The 14,567-nt window shown below is 44.7% G+C and overlaps 1 protein-coding gene across 6 annotated transcripts in view; it reads left to right on the top strand.

The window, feature by feature from the left end:
- The window catches only part of LOC147032991 (liprin-alpha-1-like), a 341,574-nt gene that overhangs the window by 168,484 nt on the left and 158,523 nt on the right, over positions 1-14,567 (top strand). For all 6 annotated transcript variants that reach the window (XM_085871083.1, XM_085871085.1, XM_085871082.1 and 3 more), the window contains exons 2-4: positions 3,457-3,558; positions 6,295-6,459; positions 9,556-9,630. In XM_085871083.1, coding sequence (XP_085727209.1) covers positions 3,457-3,558; positions 6,295-6,459; positions 9,556-9,630 — 342 coding nt within the window. The remainder of the gene's footprint in view (positions 1-3,456; positions 3,559-6,294; positions 6,460-9,555; positions 9,631-14,567) is intronic.

Below are 14,567 nucleotides of genomic sequence, written 5' to 3'. Positions count from 1 at the left end.
CTCTCTCTCTCTCTCTCTCTCTCTCTCTCTCTCTCTCTCTCTCTCTCTCTCTCTCTCTCTCTCTCTCTCTCTCTCTCTCTCTCTCTCTCTCTGTCTCTGTCTCTGTCTCTGTCTCTGTCTCTGTCTCTGTCTCTGTCTCTGTCTCTGTCTCTGTCTCTGTCTCTGTCTCTCTCTCTCTCTCTCTCTCGTACCTCTCTCTCTCGTACCTCTCTCTCTCGTACCTCTCTCTCTCGTACCTCTCTCTCTCGTACCTCTCTCTCTCGTACCTCTCTCTCTCGTACCTCTCTCTCTCGTACCTCTCTCTCTCGTACCTCTCTCTCTCGTACCTCTCTCTCTCGTACCTCTCTCTCTCGTACCTCTCTCTCTCGTACCTCTCTCTCTCGTACCTCTCTCTCTCGTACCTCTCTCTCTCGTACCTCTCTCTCTCGTACCTCTCTCTCTCTCTCTCTCTCTCTCTCTCTCTCTCTCTCTCTCTCTCTCTCTCTCTCGTACCTCTCTCTCTCTCTCTCTCTCTCTCTCTCTCTCTCTCTCTCTATTCCACCCCTACCCCTCCCCATTTTCCCCACTCCTTCTCTGTTAAGGGGACTGTCAAGGACGGATGGTTTAGTTTTTAATTTGAAACAGCGTCCCCAGAGTGTAGCATGTTCACATCGTATTCAGAGTGAGCCGACTGGAGGCATGCAAAGGTCACTGCATGTGCGAGCATGTATGCATGCAGGAAGGCCTTTGCCAGGTAGATATCATGGATTTTAAATGCTCCCGCCTGGGTTTATATAGAACCTGGTGGTTTCATTAACGTTGCTATTTGTGCGCATTTTATCGCTCTTTCCTTCCCCTCTTCTCACTCTGCCTTCCCTTCCCTTCCCCTCACGCTGCCTTCCCTTCCCCTCACGCTGCCTTCTCTTCGCCTCCCCTCCTGCTGCCTTCCTTTCCCTTCTCCTCACACTTACCTCTTCTGAAAACCTCCCTCCTTCCCACTTCCCCCCTCTTCTCTCCCCCATCCTTCTTGCTGCCACCCCCTCCCAGAGTACATACCGACGTTTGGTGAGGAATCACTCTCCCTGCCCCTCCCCCCCATTCATAGCTACCTCCTCCTTGACCCCCCTCCTCTCTCTCCCTCCCTCCTCTTTCTCTCCCTCCCCAAAGTAATATATCTATATTTTTTGTACATACATTCACAAATCATTTGCACTTGCCCTGAATGACCATGTAACACTTATCGTTACAATTTAATAATAACTGAAATAAAAAAAACTTTCCTTGAACTGCCTCGGACAAGAAATGTCGTGTCCTTCTGGACGTTGTGTCGTGGATTGTCTCAGTTCGTTTTTGTTCCCCACCCTTCCAACAAGGTCCGAGACGAGGGACATTAAAATGAGCTCCGTCCGACCGACCGTCCGGTAATCTGTCCTTTTGTGTACGCGATATTTCAAAAACCGTTCAACACTTCGCTTTCATATTGCAGACATCTATTCCTCATGACATTATCTCAACCTGCTTCGATCATGTCGGTGATTAGCTCATTTATGTTGCCATGCCAACCATTTCAGTGACTTGGCTTGTGTACCCGACATTTCAAAAACGGTTCGACATTCAGCTTTCTTGTTACACATCTATTCCTCATTCCACACAAAAGGTGGGGGACCTCGGTTATCAGATCCTTGTTCTCTGAAGTATGCACACACGTCTCTCAACCACCTCAAAGAAAATCTCGGCCCTACTACAAGCTGTCATATCATAATGTTTCACATTCAGGGCAAGGCAACAATGTGAGCACCGTCAGTTGGATGGACTTTAAACTGCTAACATCCCAGGGCGTCTTTCCTGATGGGTATGCAAGCGACGGCTTGGTACTCTGGCTAAATTCCAATTTCCTGTCCTGACTGACTGCTGGGAATGCATCGGAAAACCACGCAGAGTCGTACTTGCCCGGGAATTACTTTGGCAGCACTGACGATCTGTAAAGAGTATGGTACATCGATTGTGATGATGATGATGATGATCATCATCAATGGCTGATCATCTCATGGTTAAAGTATCTTGCAAAGTGAAATGAAAACAAAAGTAAGATAAACATGTTTGTGCTTGTAGGCCTCTTCATATGTTGGAGGAGGTGCTGACAAGGAAACACCTGGGGGAGCAAGTTGCAGAAAGTCTAAATTGAAGACAATAATATTTGCTTTTAAGCAATTATATTACTCTCCAAAAAGTAAATTTTTGCATTCTTGTAATCTGCAATGGCCATAATATTTTAAGGTTTCATCAATGTCGCTCTCCAAGTAGACCAACAAAGTTGACCATAAAAAAAAAAATGGTAATAGAAATGTGTTTAAAGCTTGGAGTCAATTATGTTTTAAATTGCTTGAAGGATGGAAAAGCTTAAAGTTACCAGACAAGGAAATAACCCATTAAAGAGCATGAATTGCTGGTAAGATAAGAGGGAGGAAAGGACTTGACTTCAACATCAACAAAATGTTGTACACGGTTATAATTTGTGATGGAAAAATGTTTCAGCATTAATGAGGATTTGATTTAATGATGTTTTGGATTCCACAAAGATCAGACAATTTATGTTTGAGTTGCTCTTGGAGGCATTAAATAATTGTTTGGACGAGTAACCAATGTTTGCTCAAGCTATATTTGACAATTTTTATTTTATTTTGCTGTTGTCCTTTTAGTTATTAAAACAACTTTGTGGACGGCTCCATAAAATTCCTCTCGACTGGGTCGTAAACATCTTCGCTGGGAATCTTCCCTGGACACATCACTTCTCCGTCGCAGAATTAATCGGTTTTGATGTGTTTGTTCGAAACGGCGCGTGACGCGTGACGCGCTCTACCCATTGAGAAAACCGAACGTCCATCAATCTGCGTTGCAGGTTCATCATCGTGGATTCAAACAAAATAGACTTGCAGTAAATACCGATGGTTGGTATTGTAATAGGCAGAGAAGGCGAGCCATCGCCGGCACCCTGGCCAAATTACTAATTCCTGCCATAACGTAAAGAGGGTATTGCATCGGTAGCACGCCGTGCCCTCAGCCAATGATGCTACTCCGCAGCCTTGTGCTGCAGGTGAAAGAAGAGAAAGATTGTAATCGGCGCAAGTGTCCAAAAATAAAGATTAAAAAAAAATCCTTTAAAAATGCTTGATTTTTGGACATTTAATAAATTGAATGCTATCTCATACCTCGTCATTCACAATGCTATATCTTGAGTTTCAGCAAATGCTTGTGCACAGTTGTGTCTTGATCTGATAAAATTGAGTTGGGATCTGCGTCCCATTGAATACCTTTCTTTCCTTTATTTTTGTTTCCTTTTTTAAATTTTTTTGTACTTTTATCTATAATGTGTGCTTTTGCGCAAGTTTTTCTCCATACAATGTCTTTGGAGTGCAAGTAAATGCCAAAAAATAAATCACATCTCAATGTCGGGTCCCTTTCTTGTTTGCCTTGCAGGAGTTTGCAGCACTCACCAAGGAACTCAATGTATGTCGAGAACAGCTTTTGGAGCGTGAGGAAGAGATAGCTGAGCTGAAGGCGGAACGTAACAACACACGGGTGAGAGCATCTGTACACTGGCAATGGGATAACTTTGTTGTGGATCACAGAGTTATTTTGCTGGCACATTATAATCACTAAATTTAACCAGACTCGGTGGTGTAATGGTTGGAGTGTCCGCTCTGTGTCTCGGACGTTGGTGGTTCAAACCCCAGCTGAGTATTTGCTGTTTCCTTGCTTAATGCTCAGTGTTTAAAAGGATAGAGCACAGACAAATAATGCTGGAAAAGCAATGGCAAACCACCCAGTATAACCCTTGCCAAGAAACTGCTTCTACAGCACCAATACTCTGTAAAGTGTATCCATCCATTGGGACCATACTCTGTGCAGAGCGTTGGTGCTGCCTCAGCAGTCTCCTTGGCTATTGGACACAATCCTGGACGGGTTGCCACTCCGACACAGTATACCAGTAAGCTGGTACTCATTGTGCCGACCTCAGAAGGACGACAGGCTGAGTCAACCCCACCTAGTATTAATTCAACAGCAAAGCAGGATTTGAACTCAGGACTCCAGTATCCCAAGCCCACTACTCTAGCCATTAAGCCAACACCACGCATGTAAAGTGCATGGTACATTAAAATCAAAATTATCAGGAAACAGGATGGAATTGGATATATATATATATATATATATATATATATATATATATATATATATATATATATATATATATATATATATATATATATATACCAAAATCCTGATTGTGTTTGCAGAGGCTTAATGATGCTGCTTTTGCATCTTCTTGCCACGTGGTGATCATAACTACCAAGTTTGGTGAATTTCTGCCTAATCGTTTAGGAGGAGATAGCGTGACGGATGAACAAAGGGACGGACAGACGGACAAATTGCAAAGTGCGATATTTTCTGAAATAAATTCCATAATTGTTAATTTAAATCACACTCCAGAAATCATTGCCCGGAACGTTTGCTGATTGGATGAGCAGTTAACCGTTAATCTGCTCACTGCCGCATGCAAAATTATCCAATCATCAACGAGCACACACTCACCTATTCCACACTTATTCCGGCGTCTCGAAATGCCTCCCGTAAAGTCACCCAAGTCGGACACGGAAACTTTTAAGTTGGAAGCTATTAAGTTCGCTGAGGAAAACGGTGGGGACGTGGCTGCGCACAGGAAATACGGCGTCGGTGAGAAATGTGTTCGGGACTGGCATAAAGCGAAGGATACATTGTGGACTACCAAGAAGGCTAGTAACGGCTGCAAACATAGGTGGACAAACATTGAGTGCTTGTATTACAATAATTGTCAGGCGCTCGTGTTTATTAAGGAGCAGTGAACTGGGACAAAATGTGATGTGCTATGAGCCAGTTCTGATAATGATTCTGTCGCTTGTTTTCAATATTGTACCTCTACATGATAACAAGCATGTTGAAAAACGATTCACATTCCGAAGTTATCCGAAAGGTCAAAGTCCCACAAAGTAATTCAAATAATTTGCGCAAAACAGTTCATTAATATTCGTGATCCTGGTTGCACAATAGGCACTGATGCGTAGTGAGCGTTATGGAGGAATTGACATCTCTATTGTTCTCAATAACTGGCTAGCTTCATCTTATGCCTTTTCCACATCGACTTGTCGATGAATGAAGGAAAGAAAAATTGGGGAAATCGGCCAATTAGACTTATACCTCACATCGACTTGTACGCCGAAAAACACGGTACACCTTTGATTCTACGCTGGTCTGATAAATGGAACATGTCCTTCAATCCTGAAAACTCTCACTGTCCCACCCTGTAACTCTGGAAGGATCATAAAACGAACCCACCGATGTATTTCCAAAGTCATCCGTTGGAAGAGGCTTCACTGTCAGTCATGACCTCTCCTGGGCCAACCACAAAGTAAAGCTGACCTCCAAAGCCAGCCGCAGAGTCAGAATCCTCCGTCGATGCAAGCACTGCATTATCTTGGAAACCCAGAGCTATTCGCAGTCGAGAAGACCTCTGTCTGTCGCTCAATGGAGCACTCCTCTCCCGTATGAGCTGGCGCCCCAGCATCACATCTGTCTCTCCTTGATTCTGTGAAATCTAAAGCTCTCAACATTATTGGAATCTCCCGTGATGAAAACGAAGCACAAGGTCTGCTGCTTTCACATCGTAAGCAGGTCAGTGGTCTTTCTGAGTTTTTATTTTTATTTTTTTTTTAGTCCGTCTTCTCCCATATTGTTCCCTCTGCTCTCTCAATCGTCCGATTTTTTTTTTCTTGACTTTTCGGCTTCTCTCAGAGACACCTCAAAGATGAGTAAGCTATCCTCTGAGCTATCATTTTCAGCTGTACTCATCGACAAAAGCAGACAAGTCCATGTGATGAAGTGCATTGAAATATTAATTTTAACTTCCCGTGCAGGATGTACGACGTGCATTCTATGTGTGTGTCCGTTATTGATGGTAAATTGCACATAATGTTTTGCAGCAAATCATGGACCTACAAAGTCAAGACAAAGCTGCATCCACTGAACTGACTAAAGTTTACTAATTTAATTGCATTCGTTCATTGAAGGTGCACACACACACACACACACACACACACACACACACACACACACACACACACACACACACACACACACACACACACACACGAAAGTACAGTAATTTCAACGGCACTGATGCTCCACAATTCTTTTGCAGTTTTGTATTTTCAGCAATGCCAATGAAGTTGTCACTTGTTTCTTACATTTCAAATTTACTGCTGCTGTCCTCTACTTTCACAGTTGCTTCTTGAGCACCTGGAGTGTCTTGTTTCACGACATGAACGTTCACTGCGTATGACGGTGGTGAAACGACAGGCCCAGTCACCAGCAGGTGTCTCAAGCGAGGTGGAGGTCCTCAAAGCTCTAAAGTCTTTGTTTGAGCATCACAAAGCTCTCGATGAGAAGGTAATTTTGTCACTTCCACAAACCTTTTTTTTTTTTTAACCTGTACGTTTCATCAAGCTTGTTTACAATCAGTTTTTAATCACCGTTATCTCAGCTAGTTATTATTACTGCATTGTTAATATTATCCATGGATAATTGGACCATCAATTCATGGATAATCTGGAATAATGATTGATTTTCTATTTAACGAATGCAGTATCTGTTCTGAGACGAGGGTACAACAAATGTGGCATCACCTGTTAGTGATCATCTTAATTTGTGTGCAGAACAAGGCTGTGGGGTAGCATCATTGACTAAGGGCATGGCTGTGCCGCTGATGCAATGCCCTCTGATGGTTCAGGCAGTAGTTGAGCATTGTGTTGAGGAGTTGAGCACGAAGGGTGGAGAAGGATAGGGCTGCGTGGACGGTCGTAGACTAAGTGGGGATAAGCAAAGTATTCATCGGGAATGGATGGACACAGCTATAAACTATCTCGGCACAGCTATATACTGTCACCCTGGTGTTTTGCATGCAGGACGAAGCATCAATGTGTGTGTGCCATCCTGTAGCTGGATGTTAAACTGGGTGTCTCATTTTCCGGCATTAATTGACGGACATTAAAAATCCCAAGGTGTCCCTTGTGAAGAGTTCGATGAGTTATCGCCAGCACTGACCAGATTTCAAATACCAGCTCTCTCACCCACAGGGGACACTGCATCTGTAGCACAGCTGCACAATCTAACAAATGATGCTACCCAAAGCGTTGTGCTGTATCTGAAATGGATGACAATATGTACATGATCTGGACGAGCATTGTTATCCGTTAAGATTAAGTTGAGACCTTCGTGGTAGGCCAGAGAGGTGACTACAAGTGTTGCGATTTCATCCGCTTATCTGACACCAGTAACGATGATGATTACATAATTTATTTTGTGTTCTTGAATGAAGCCCACACCATCTCAGGCTGCTCCAAGGGAATTGATCATGCTGCCAAACATCACAATAAACAAATCGTTCTTCTCCTCGTCTGCATGGTTTAGCAAGTCAGTCATCGAAGTCGACAGAATCTTAGAGCGGTCGGTTACAAAAAAGTTGGCACTGATGGTTCACTCTCCCATCGTGATGTTGTGTCACCCATTGCATGTGCTTCTTTAGATGGTATTGTGTTGGAGTTACATGGAGCATTGTGGTCTTCTGAACCTCAGACCACTGGCATATGAAGACTGTTCTGAACTCTCTTGGTCAAACTCTGGCAGTTGGTTGCTCTTTGCAGATCATTCTGGAAGGATCTTGCTGTTAAAAAGTGGTTTCTTCTGGCATGTGTGAAAGATGACCGTCCTCACCAGGGGATGTGACATTTTGGAGACCCGAATGAGGTTACATTATTCAGTTTTATGGTACTTTTCAGTGCAACAGAAATGACACTGTGATGAAAATTGCATTGGGAAGCAATTGCAAACTACGTGCTGAGTCACCCCCTCCCAACCCCCTTTGAGTCATCCCATTAATTCTGGGCCCCGTCATATATTCCTAATCTTCCTCAATTATCTCTCTAACCCTCTGGATAGCCCTCTCTATCTCTTTGCTGATGAATCCACCCTCTGCCATTATATCCCTCATCATTCAAAAAGGCATGCACCAACCCCTACCCTCTCTTCAGACGTTGATAAAATCACAAGCTGGTCAAACACTTGGAATATGTCTTTCAATCCTGAGAAATCTCACATTCTCAAAATGTCTGCCTGAAAGGACCGTCTGGCAAACCCTTACATCTACCTTCTCAACAATCCTCTTCAAGAAGTTCAGTCAATTAACTGTTTGGGTCTCACAATCAGCTATGGTCATTCCTGGGAAAGCCACACTTGGAAGTTGGCCTCCAAATCGCCAGTCGTCGACGGGGCATCCCCCGTTGTGCAAAGTACTTCCTTTGCAGATCTGAACTCTTATCCACCTCCAAGGCCTTCATCCACAGGTTGATGGAGTACTGCTTTCCCTTCTTGGCTGGTGCTCCTGCCTCACACCTTGCTCAGCTTGATGCCGTGGAAACCAAGGGTTTCAAGATTATCGGAATCTCCGATATTGAAGCTGAGTCGAGGAGCCTATCGCTTCTCATCACATGCAGGTCTCTCTGTCTTACACCCTCTGCGCTCTCTCTCTCTCTCCATTCTCTGTGCTCCTCACCCCCAAGGTTTCTGCATGACGTTCTGGTGAAGCTCCCAAAATCCAGAATGACGACTCACCTCCACTTATTCATTCCTCTTTTTGTTTTCTCACCTGTGGAACCAACTTACACATTCTCTTCAATCTCATTCTTCCCTCTAGGTCTTCAACGCAGCTAGCTGTTCCCCACCATCTCCGATCACCCCCCCATTCAAAACCATGATCTTTTCGACCCCAATTAACCCTTCCCAAGCCCACCTCATTCCAAGTTTCCATGTTTTTCCCTGAGAGTTTGTGGCTTTATCCATCTTCTCCACCTCTTGTATCCTCTCCTTGCTCTCATTATTTCTCCAAGTCCCCTTGTATCTTGTCCTCCAACGCTGTAGTTGGTGTGTTTCCCCCCATCTCTTTCTACTGTTCCTTTCGTTCTGTTACGTCCTGATCCATTCGCATGTTTTGTGTGAGACGTGATTTGCATGAGAATTTCTAAAATCGCTCCGTTCAGGTGACGATGATTGTTACTTCACACGTCGCACGTCCAACCTTGGGTTCCTATCCTCAATATAGTCATGGTTTTCATGCACACGACGATGTAAGCTAAGTGGTAGAGTGCAACATTAGAGTCATCTCCGTTAGGGTTAGCTTTAATGTTTTATTACTGAATATTGGCCAAATTCTTACCCATGTTGCTCATGGCAAGGCAACGACAAATGGACAACAATGCCCCTTAATAATATGCTGCTTCAGCACCATCCAGTCTCCTATCAGGAGGAGGATACAGAGTACATCTGCCCACTAGATTGCCAGAGTACTTTGATGTGTATGTATATATATATATATATATATATATATATATATATATATATATATATATATATATATATATATATATATATATATATTTTAATCCGTAACAACCACTTCTTCTTTGATTGTTTCCCTGATCCCGTGTGCAGGTTCGTGAACGACTCCGTGTTGCATTGGAGAGGGTTGCAGTACTTGAAGAGGAACTTGTAGGCACTTCTCAAGAGGTTGGCCCAAGAATTTTGTGTTGAAGTTGTACGATCTTCATTGTAATGTACACCATGCTTGCGGACTGGGAGTTGGTCAATTTTCTACCATTCATTTAAAAGCACTCTTTTAGGTGGGCAGGTGGGCTAACAGGATGGCCTCGAGGTACGCACACTTGCCTCGAAGCTGTCTTGCCTGGTTTTGAATCCTGACCCAGCTATAAACTGTCATCCTGGTGTTTCACAGGCAGGGTGATTCATCAGTGTGTGTGTGTGTGTCATTCACCCCTCGAATGACCATTAAACGGGGGTCACATCTGGCAGCATTAATTTGTGGACGTTAAATCTCCCACGGTGTCCTTTGTGAAGAGTCGGCGAGCCATCACCGGCACCATACCAAATTACAAATTCCTGCTTTAACCAGCAGAGGGCATTGCATTAGGGGCACATTCACGCCCTTAGCCATCGATGCTTCCCCACAGCCTTGTGCTGCATACGAACGAAGAAGTGGGCAGGTGGTCTGACCCGTTTGTTGATTTTTCTGTCCGACACCTTCACAATATGCCAAGATAGTTGCTAGATTTGATCGTAACCAATTTACAGGACGACCTCTCAGTCTCCTTTCCTTATGTTGATACATATCAGTGAGGTATTTAGTATTTTCAGTTGCAGCTCCAAATGAAATATTGCCAGTGTGGGGTCCTACCACAACAGGTGGTCTTGGGTCTGGGGTCCCCTAGGGCAGTCCCCAGATGCCAGGAGTTCCCACAGAGTATCTTCTGCATTCTCAGCCATCCATTTCTGACCACAAAATGACTTTTCATCGTGCTAACGTTTTTAGTGCTTTTTTAGCATAATCTTGCTTTTAAAATCAAAATTATTTTGACCAACACGAATTGATGACATCTCTTGGAATATGGCATGAAAACAAAGAAAATGATGTTTGCTTCGTCTTGCATGCCCTTGCATTGACAGCACCACAGGGAATTTTGGTGATTTCCCAGAACTTCCGCACTGACTTCTACTTGGCAAAGGCTTCTGATAGAACAAATTTACCTTCAGGACTTGTCGCGATGATAATGAGAAAGGAGGCGTCAGAGACGGACGATTGGGAAAAGGGAAGTTGTGGCTTATTGTCGACTACATTTTGAAGGGGCTTTCGATTCAATCGTATAATTGGAGCACTGCATCGGAACGTTTTCTTTTCTTTTTTTAATCAAAAAGGGAAGGGCACTCCACAACTGAACGAATTCTCCCAGCAGGCATCTCGGATGTTTAACAACATCACTTGAGGCACCCCAGATGGCAGGATTGACTGGGTTGTTGATACATACCCAAAAGTGTCGATCACAGGTGTTTAACGTGATCGGAGAAGTGCTGCGGGTGTTTTGGAAACTATTCGCTCGGGCGCACAGAAGATCAACAAACAGTTCAACAAATCTCTGAGGAGCACATCATTCAAGCAGGAATTCACACAGCTTCTACTCCGGGAGTGGTGTGGACCAGAATATGCAGGGCGATTGAACAATCGCGTCTTATGTTTCACAGTCGGTGATAAATGTTGCAGGTTGCAGACCGGTGATGACATGACTGCAGTCATCAAAATGGAGGTTGACGCACTAAGGCCGACTCGTGAAGAAGCAGATATGAGAATGCTTCTTCATGTTGCTCGTGCTTCTGAACAGGGGGTGCAAGCTGGTGTTATCAAACCTCTGGACAGTGACGTAGCAGTCATTGCAGTTTCTGTCAGTCACAAGATCCAAGCACAATTGATCTTCCGCACAGGTACACAACTGCATACACAATATCGTGATATCACTGCTGTCAAAGGGTGGAGGATCTCCTTTTTAAGCCAACGGCCATCCATATCTAGTGCCCAACTGTGTCTGTGGACGTCCTCCTGCACTTGGGTTACTTTTGATCAGGAGGTTGGTGGCAGGATTAGCACTCTAGCCACCGTAAAACCCTTCATTCCATAAAATATTCGGAAAGCAAAAATAAATCTGAAAACCAACTCCGTGGGAGTACATCCTGTGTAGCTTCCCTTCGCAGGGAAACTCACCAGATGACAGGATTGGGGAAAAGCATTTGGGACCCCCAATCTTTGATGGGAGGGAAACCACGGGGTAACCTTCCCGGGTCAGATTGTGGTAGTGTGTGTCGGGGTGGTGCTGAGGTGTCTTCCACCAGATGGCGGTCTCCTTGGATTAACCTGAGGCGATCCCTTTGGGTGGGTTCCTGGAATGTCTTATCCCGAAGAGAGGATGATCACCTGTCTCTGTTATCATCTGAGCTCCTGGGTTACAGAATTTACATCTTGCTATACATGTCAACTCTTTTATCACTTTCTTTCATGAGGTTATGCAAAACAAATAACGCGTTACATTTTTTTTTTAGTGAGAAATACAGTTTTAGGGGCAAGAGATGAGAAATGAGAAAAACCATTTTCAAATGGAAAGGCACTCAGTAGAGCGCATACCTCTGCCATACAATGCCTGATCCACAAAAACATATCCGGTCCAATACATTTTTCAAATATCGTGCCATCTATCGTTTTTGGCATGATCTCTCAATGGTGAAGAATCACTAAAAAAATTAAATAATTCTCGTATCCGGATCCGGATTCGAATCTTCACCAAAATCGAATCAATTTGTCGTAGTGACACACCCAACCTGTACACCAAGTTTCATCCGAATCCGTCCACAACTTTTTGAGATATCATGCTATATATTTCCAAGACGTCTGTGATGTGCAAAAGACTTCTGCGACTCATTGGAACTGACACAATCTGTCAACTTCCCGACCCGGATCTCAACCAACGGTACTCCATCTCTTCTGGATCTGATTTTGACCAATTTCCCTGAAAATATCTGCTGTTCTTCCTTCGCTCCAATCGGTTCTTTCGACCACATCCTTGTCAAAGTGGACATCTCTCTGGCTGTCATTAGAGAACCACCTCAGCGCCGTCGAGTTGGGCATTTTACTCAGGCCGACTGGCTGGGACTTCAAGCAGCCATCAAACTTCTAGACTGGTCTCCCATCTCTACTTCCTCTGACATCAACTTGTCCTGGGAATTCTTTCAAAGAAACTTGCTCTCCCTCATGCACAGATTTATCCCATCTTGTGTTCAGTTGTCCTACCCTTCCTCCTGCCCATGATACACTGAAGCTTGTGGCGAGGCAGTTGTCTTGAAACAACATGCCTTTGCCTCGTGGAAGGCTAATCAAGCTGAAGGCAATCTCAGTTCCTTCCACAAAGCTCGGAACAAGTGTGTGTCTGCCCTGGAGAGCCAGGAAACATCTTTCTTATCTCAAGTCTGAACTCTCAAACCTGTCTTACTCCTCTAAATCCTGGTGGCATCGAATTAAGTCTGTTTCTGGTGAATGTTCCCCCCTCCATCTCCTCCCTTACCTCAAATGGCCACACAGCTGACAATGCATGTGAAAAAGCTGAATGCTTAAACTCTGTTTGCTTCTAAACCTTGTGTCCCAAACCCATCGCTTTCTGTACTCACCTGACCCAGTCACACCCAGCTGTTCCTGGACTCTGTGTCCTTTTCTCCTGACAAGGTGGAGAGCTTGCTGTCAAACCTCGACTCAGACTCTGCAACCGGTCCAGACGGCATCAGCCCACATGTCCTAAAAACCTGCTCCTCTGCTTTTGCTCACCCCCTCTCTGTTCTATTCACCCTCTCATTTGCTCAAGGTCATCTGCTATCTGCTTGGAAATCAGCAAACATCACTGCCCTGCATAAAAAGATGCAAAAACAGCTCCCTGCAACGACAGACCAATCAGCCTTCTCCCAGTCATCAGCAACGTTATGGAATCGATCATCGCTTCAGACATTAAATCCTTCCTCTTCTCCAATGGCTTGATTTCCAATCATCAATTTGGATTCAGACCAGGTCACTCCACCCTGGATATGCTGCTTCTGCTCTCCCAACAATGAATGGAGGTCCTCAATGGCAGACAGGAAATCAGAGCCATCTCCCTGGACATATCGTGTGCTTTTTATACGGTCTGGCATCCTGCCCTACTCACCAAACTCTCTTCCTATGGTGTCCACAGCCATCTCCACTTGTGGCTCGCAGACTTCCTCTCCTGTCACAGCCAACATGTGGCTCTGAATGGAGTTCTCTTATACCCTCTTCCTGTTCATGCTGGAGTTCCTGAAGGCAGCGTTCTGGGCCCTGTTCTTTTACTGCTTTTCATCAATGATCTCTCTGACTCTGGAAAATCCTCTTTATCTCTTTGCTGATGACTTCATCCTCTGTTGTGCCATCTGTCATCCCTCAGACCGGCAAGCCGCAGCTTCTTCGCTCACTGTAGATCTGGATAAAATCACAAACTGGTCCAACATGTGGAACATGTCTTTCAATCCTGACAAATCTCACACTCTCACTTTGTCTCTCTGAAAAGACCATCTGGAGCCCCCTCCCCCCCCCTAATCTACTTTCTCAACAATCCTCTTGAAGAAGACATTTCATTCAAGCTTCTGGGTCTCACTATCTGCCATGATCTTTCCTGGCAAAGCCACATTTCAAACCTCGCCTCCAAAGCCATTCACCGACTGCATCCTCCATCGTGCAAAGTCCTTCCTCGGTCCACCTGAGCTCCTGACCACAGACAAAGCTTTCATCCGCAGCCTCATGGAGTACTGCTCTCCCCTCTGGGCTTGTGCTCCTGCCTCTCACCTTTATGGCTTTACGCTGTGAAAGGCAAGGCATTTAAGATCATTGGTATCTCTGGCTAAGGCTGAGTCTATGGGTCTCTCTCTCACCGCAGGCAGGTCGGTGGTCTTTCTGTGTTCTACCATCTCCTCTCTGGCCTCGTCCCCTCTGCTCTGTCTGAGATATGTCCCACCCCCCCTCCCCCATGTTTCCACAGGGTGCTCAAGATCTGCCAGCATCCTCCTTCTTGTAAAACTACCAAAGTCACGAATTGCTGCTCACCATC

This window comes from Eptatretus burgeri, chromosome 2, assembly GCF_056783735.1.
Source record: "Eptatretus burgeri isolate ZD-2024b chromosome 2, Ebu_testis_v1, whole genome shotgun sequence".
NCBI lineage: Eukaryota > Metazoa > Chordata > Myxini > Myxiniformes > Myxinidae > Eptatretus > Eptatretus burgeri.
The sequence above is the reverse complement of the archived record's forward strand: the minus strand, read 5'-3'. Positions and strand labels throughout refer to the sequence as shown.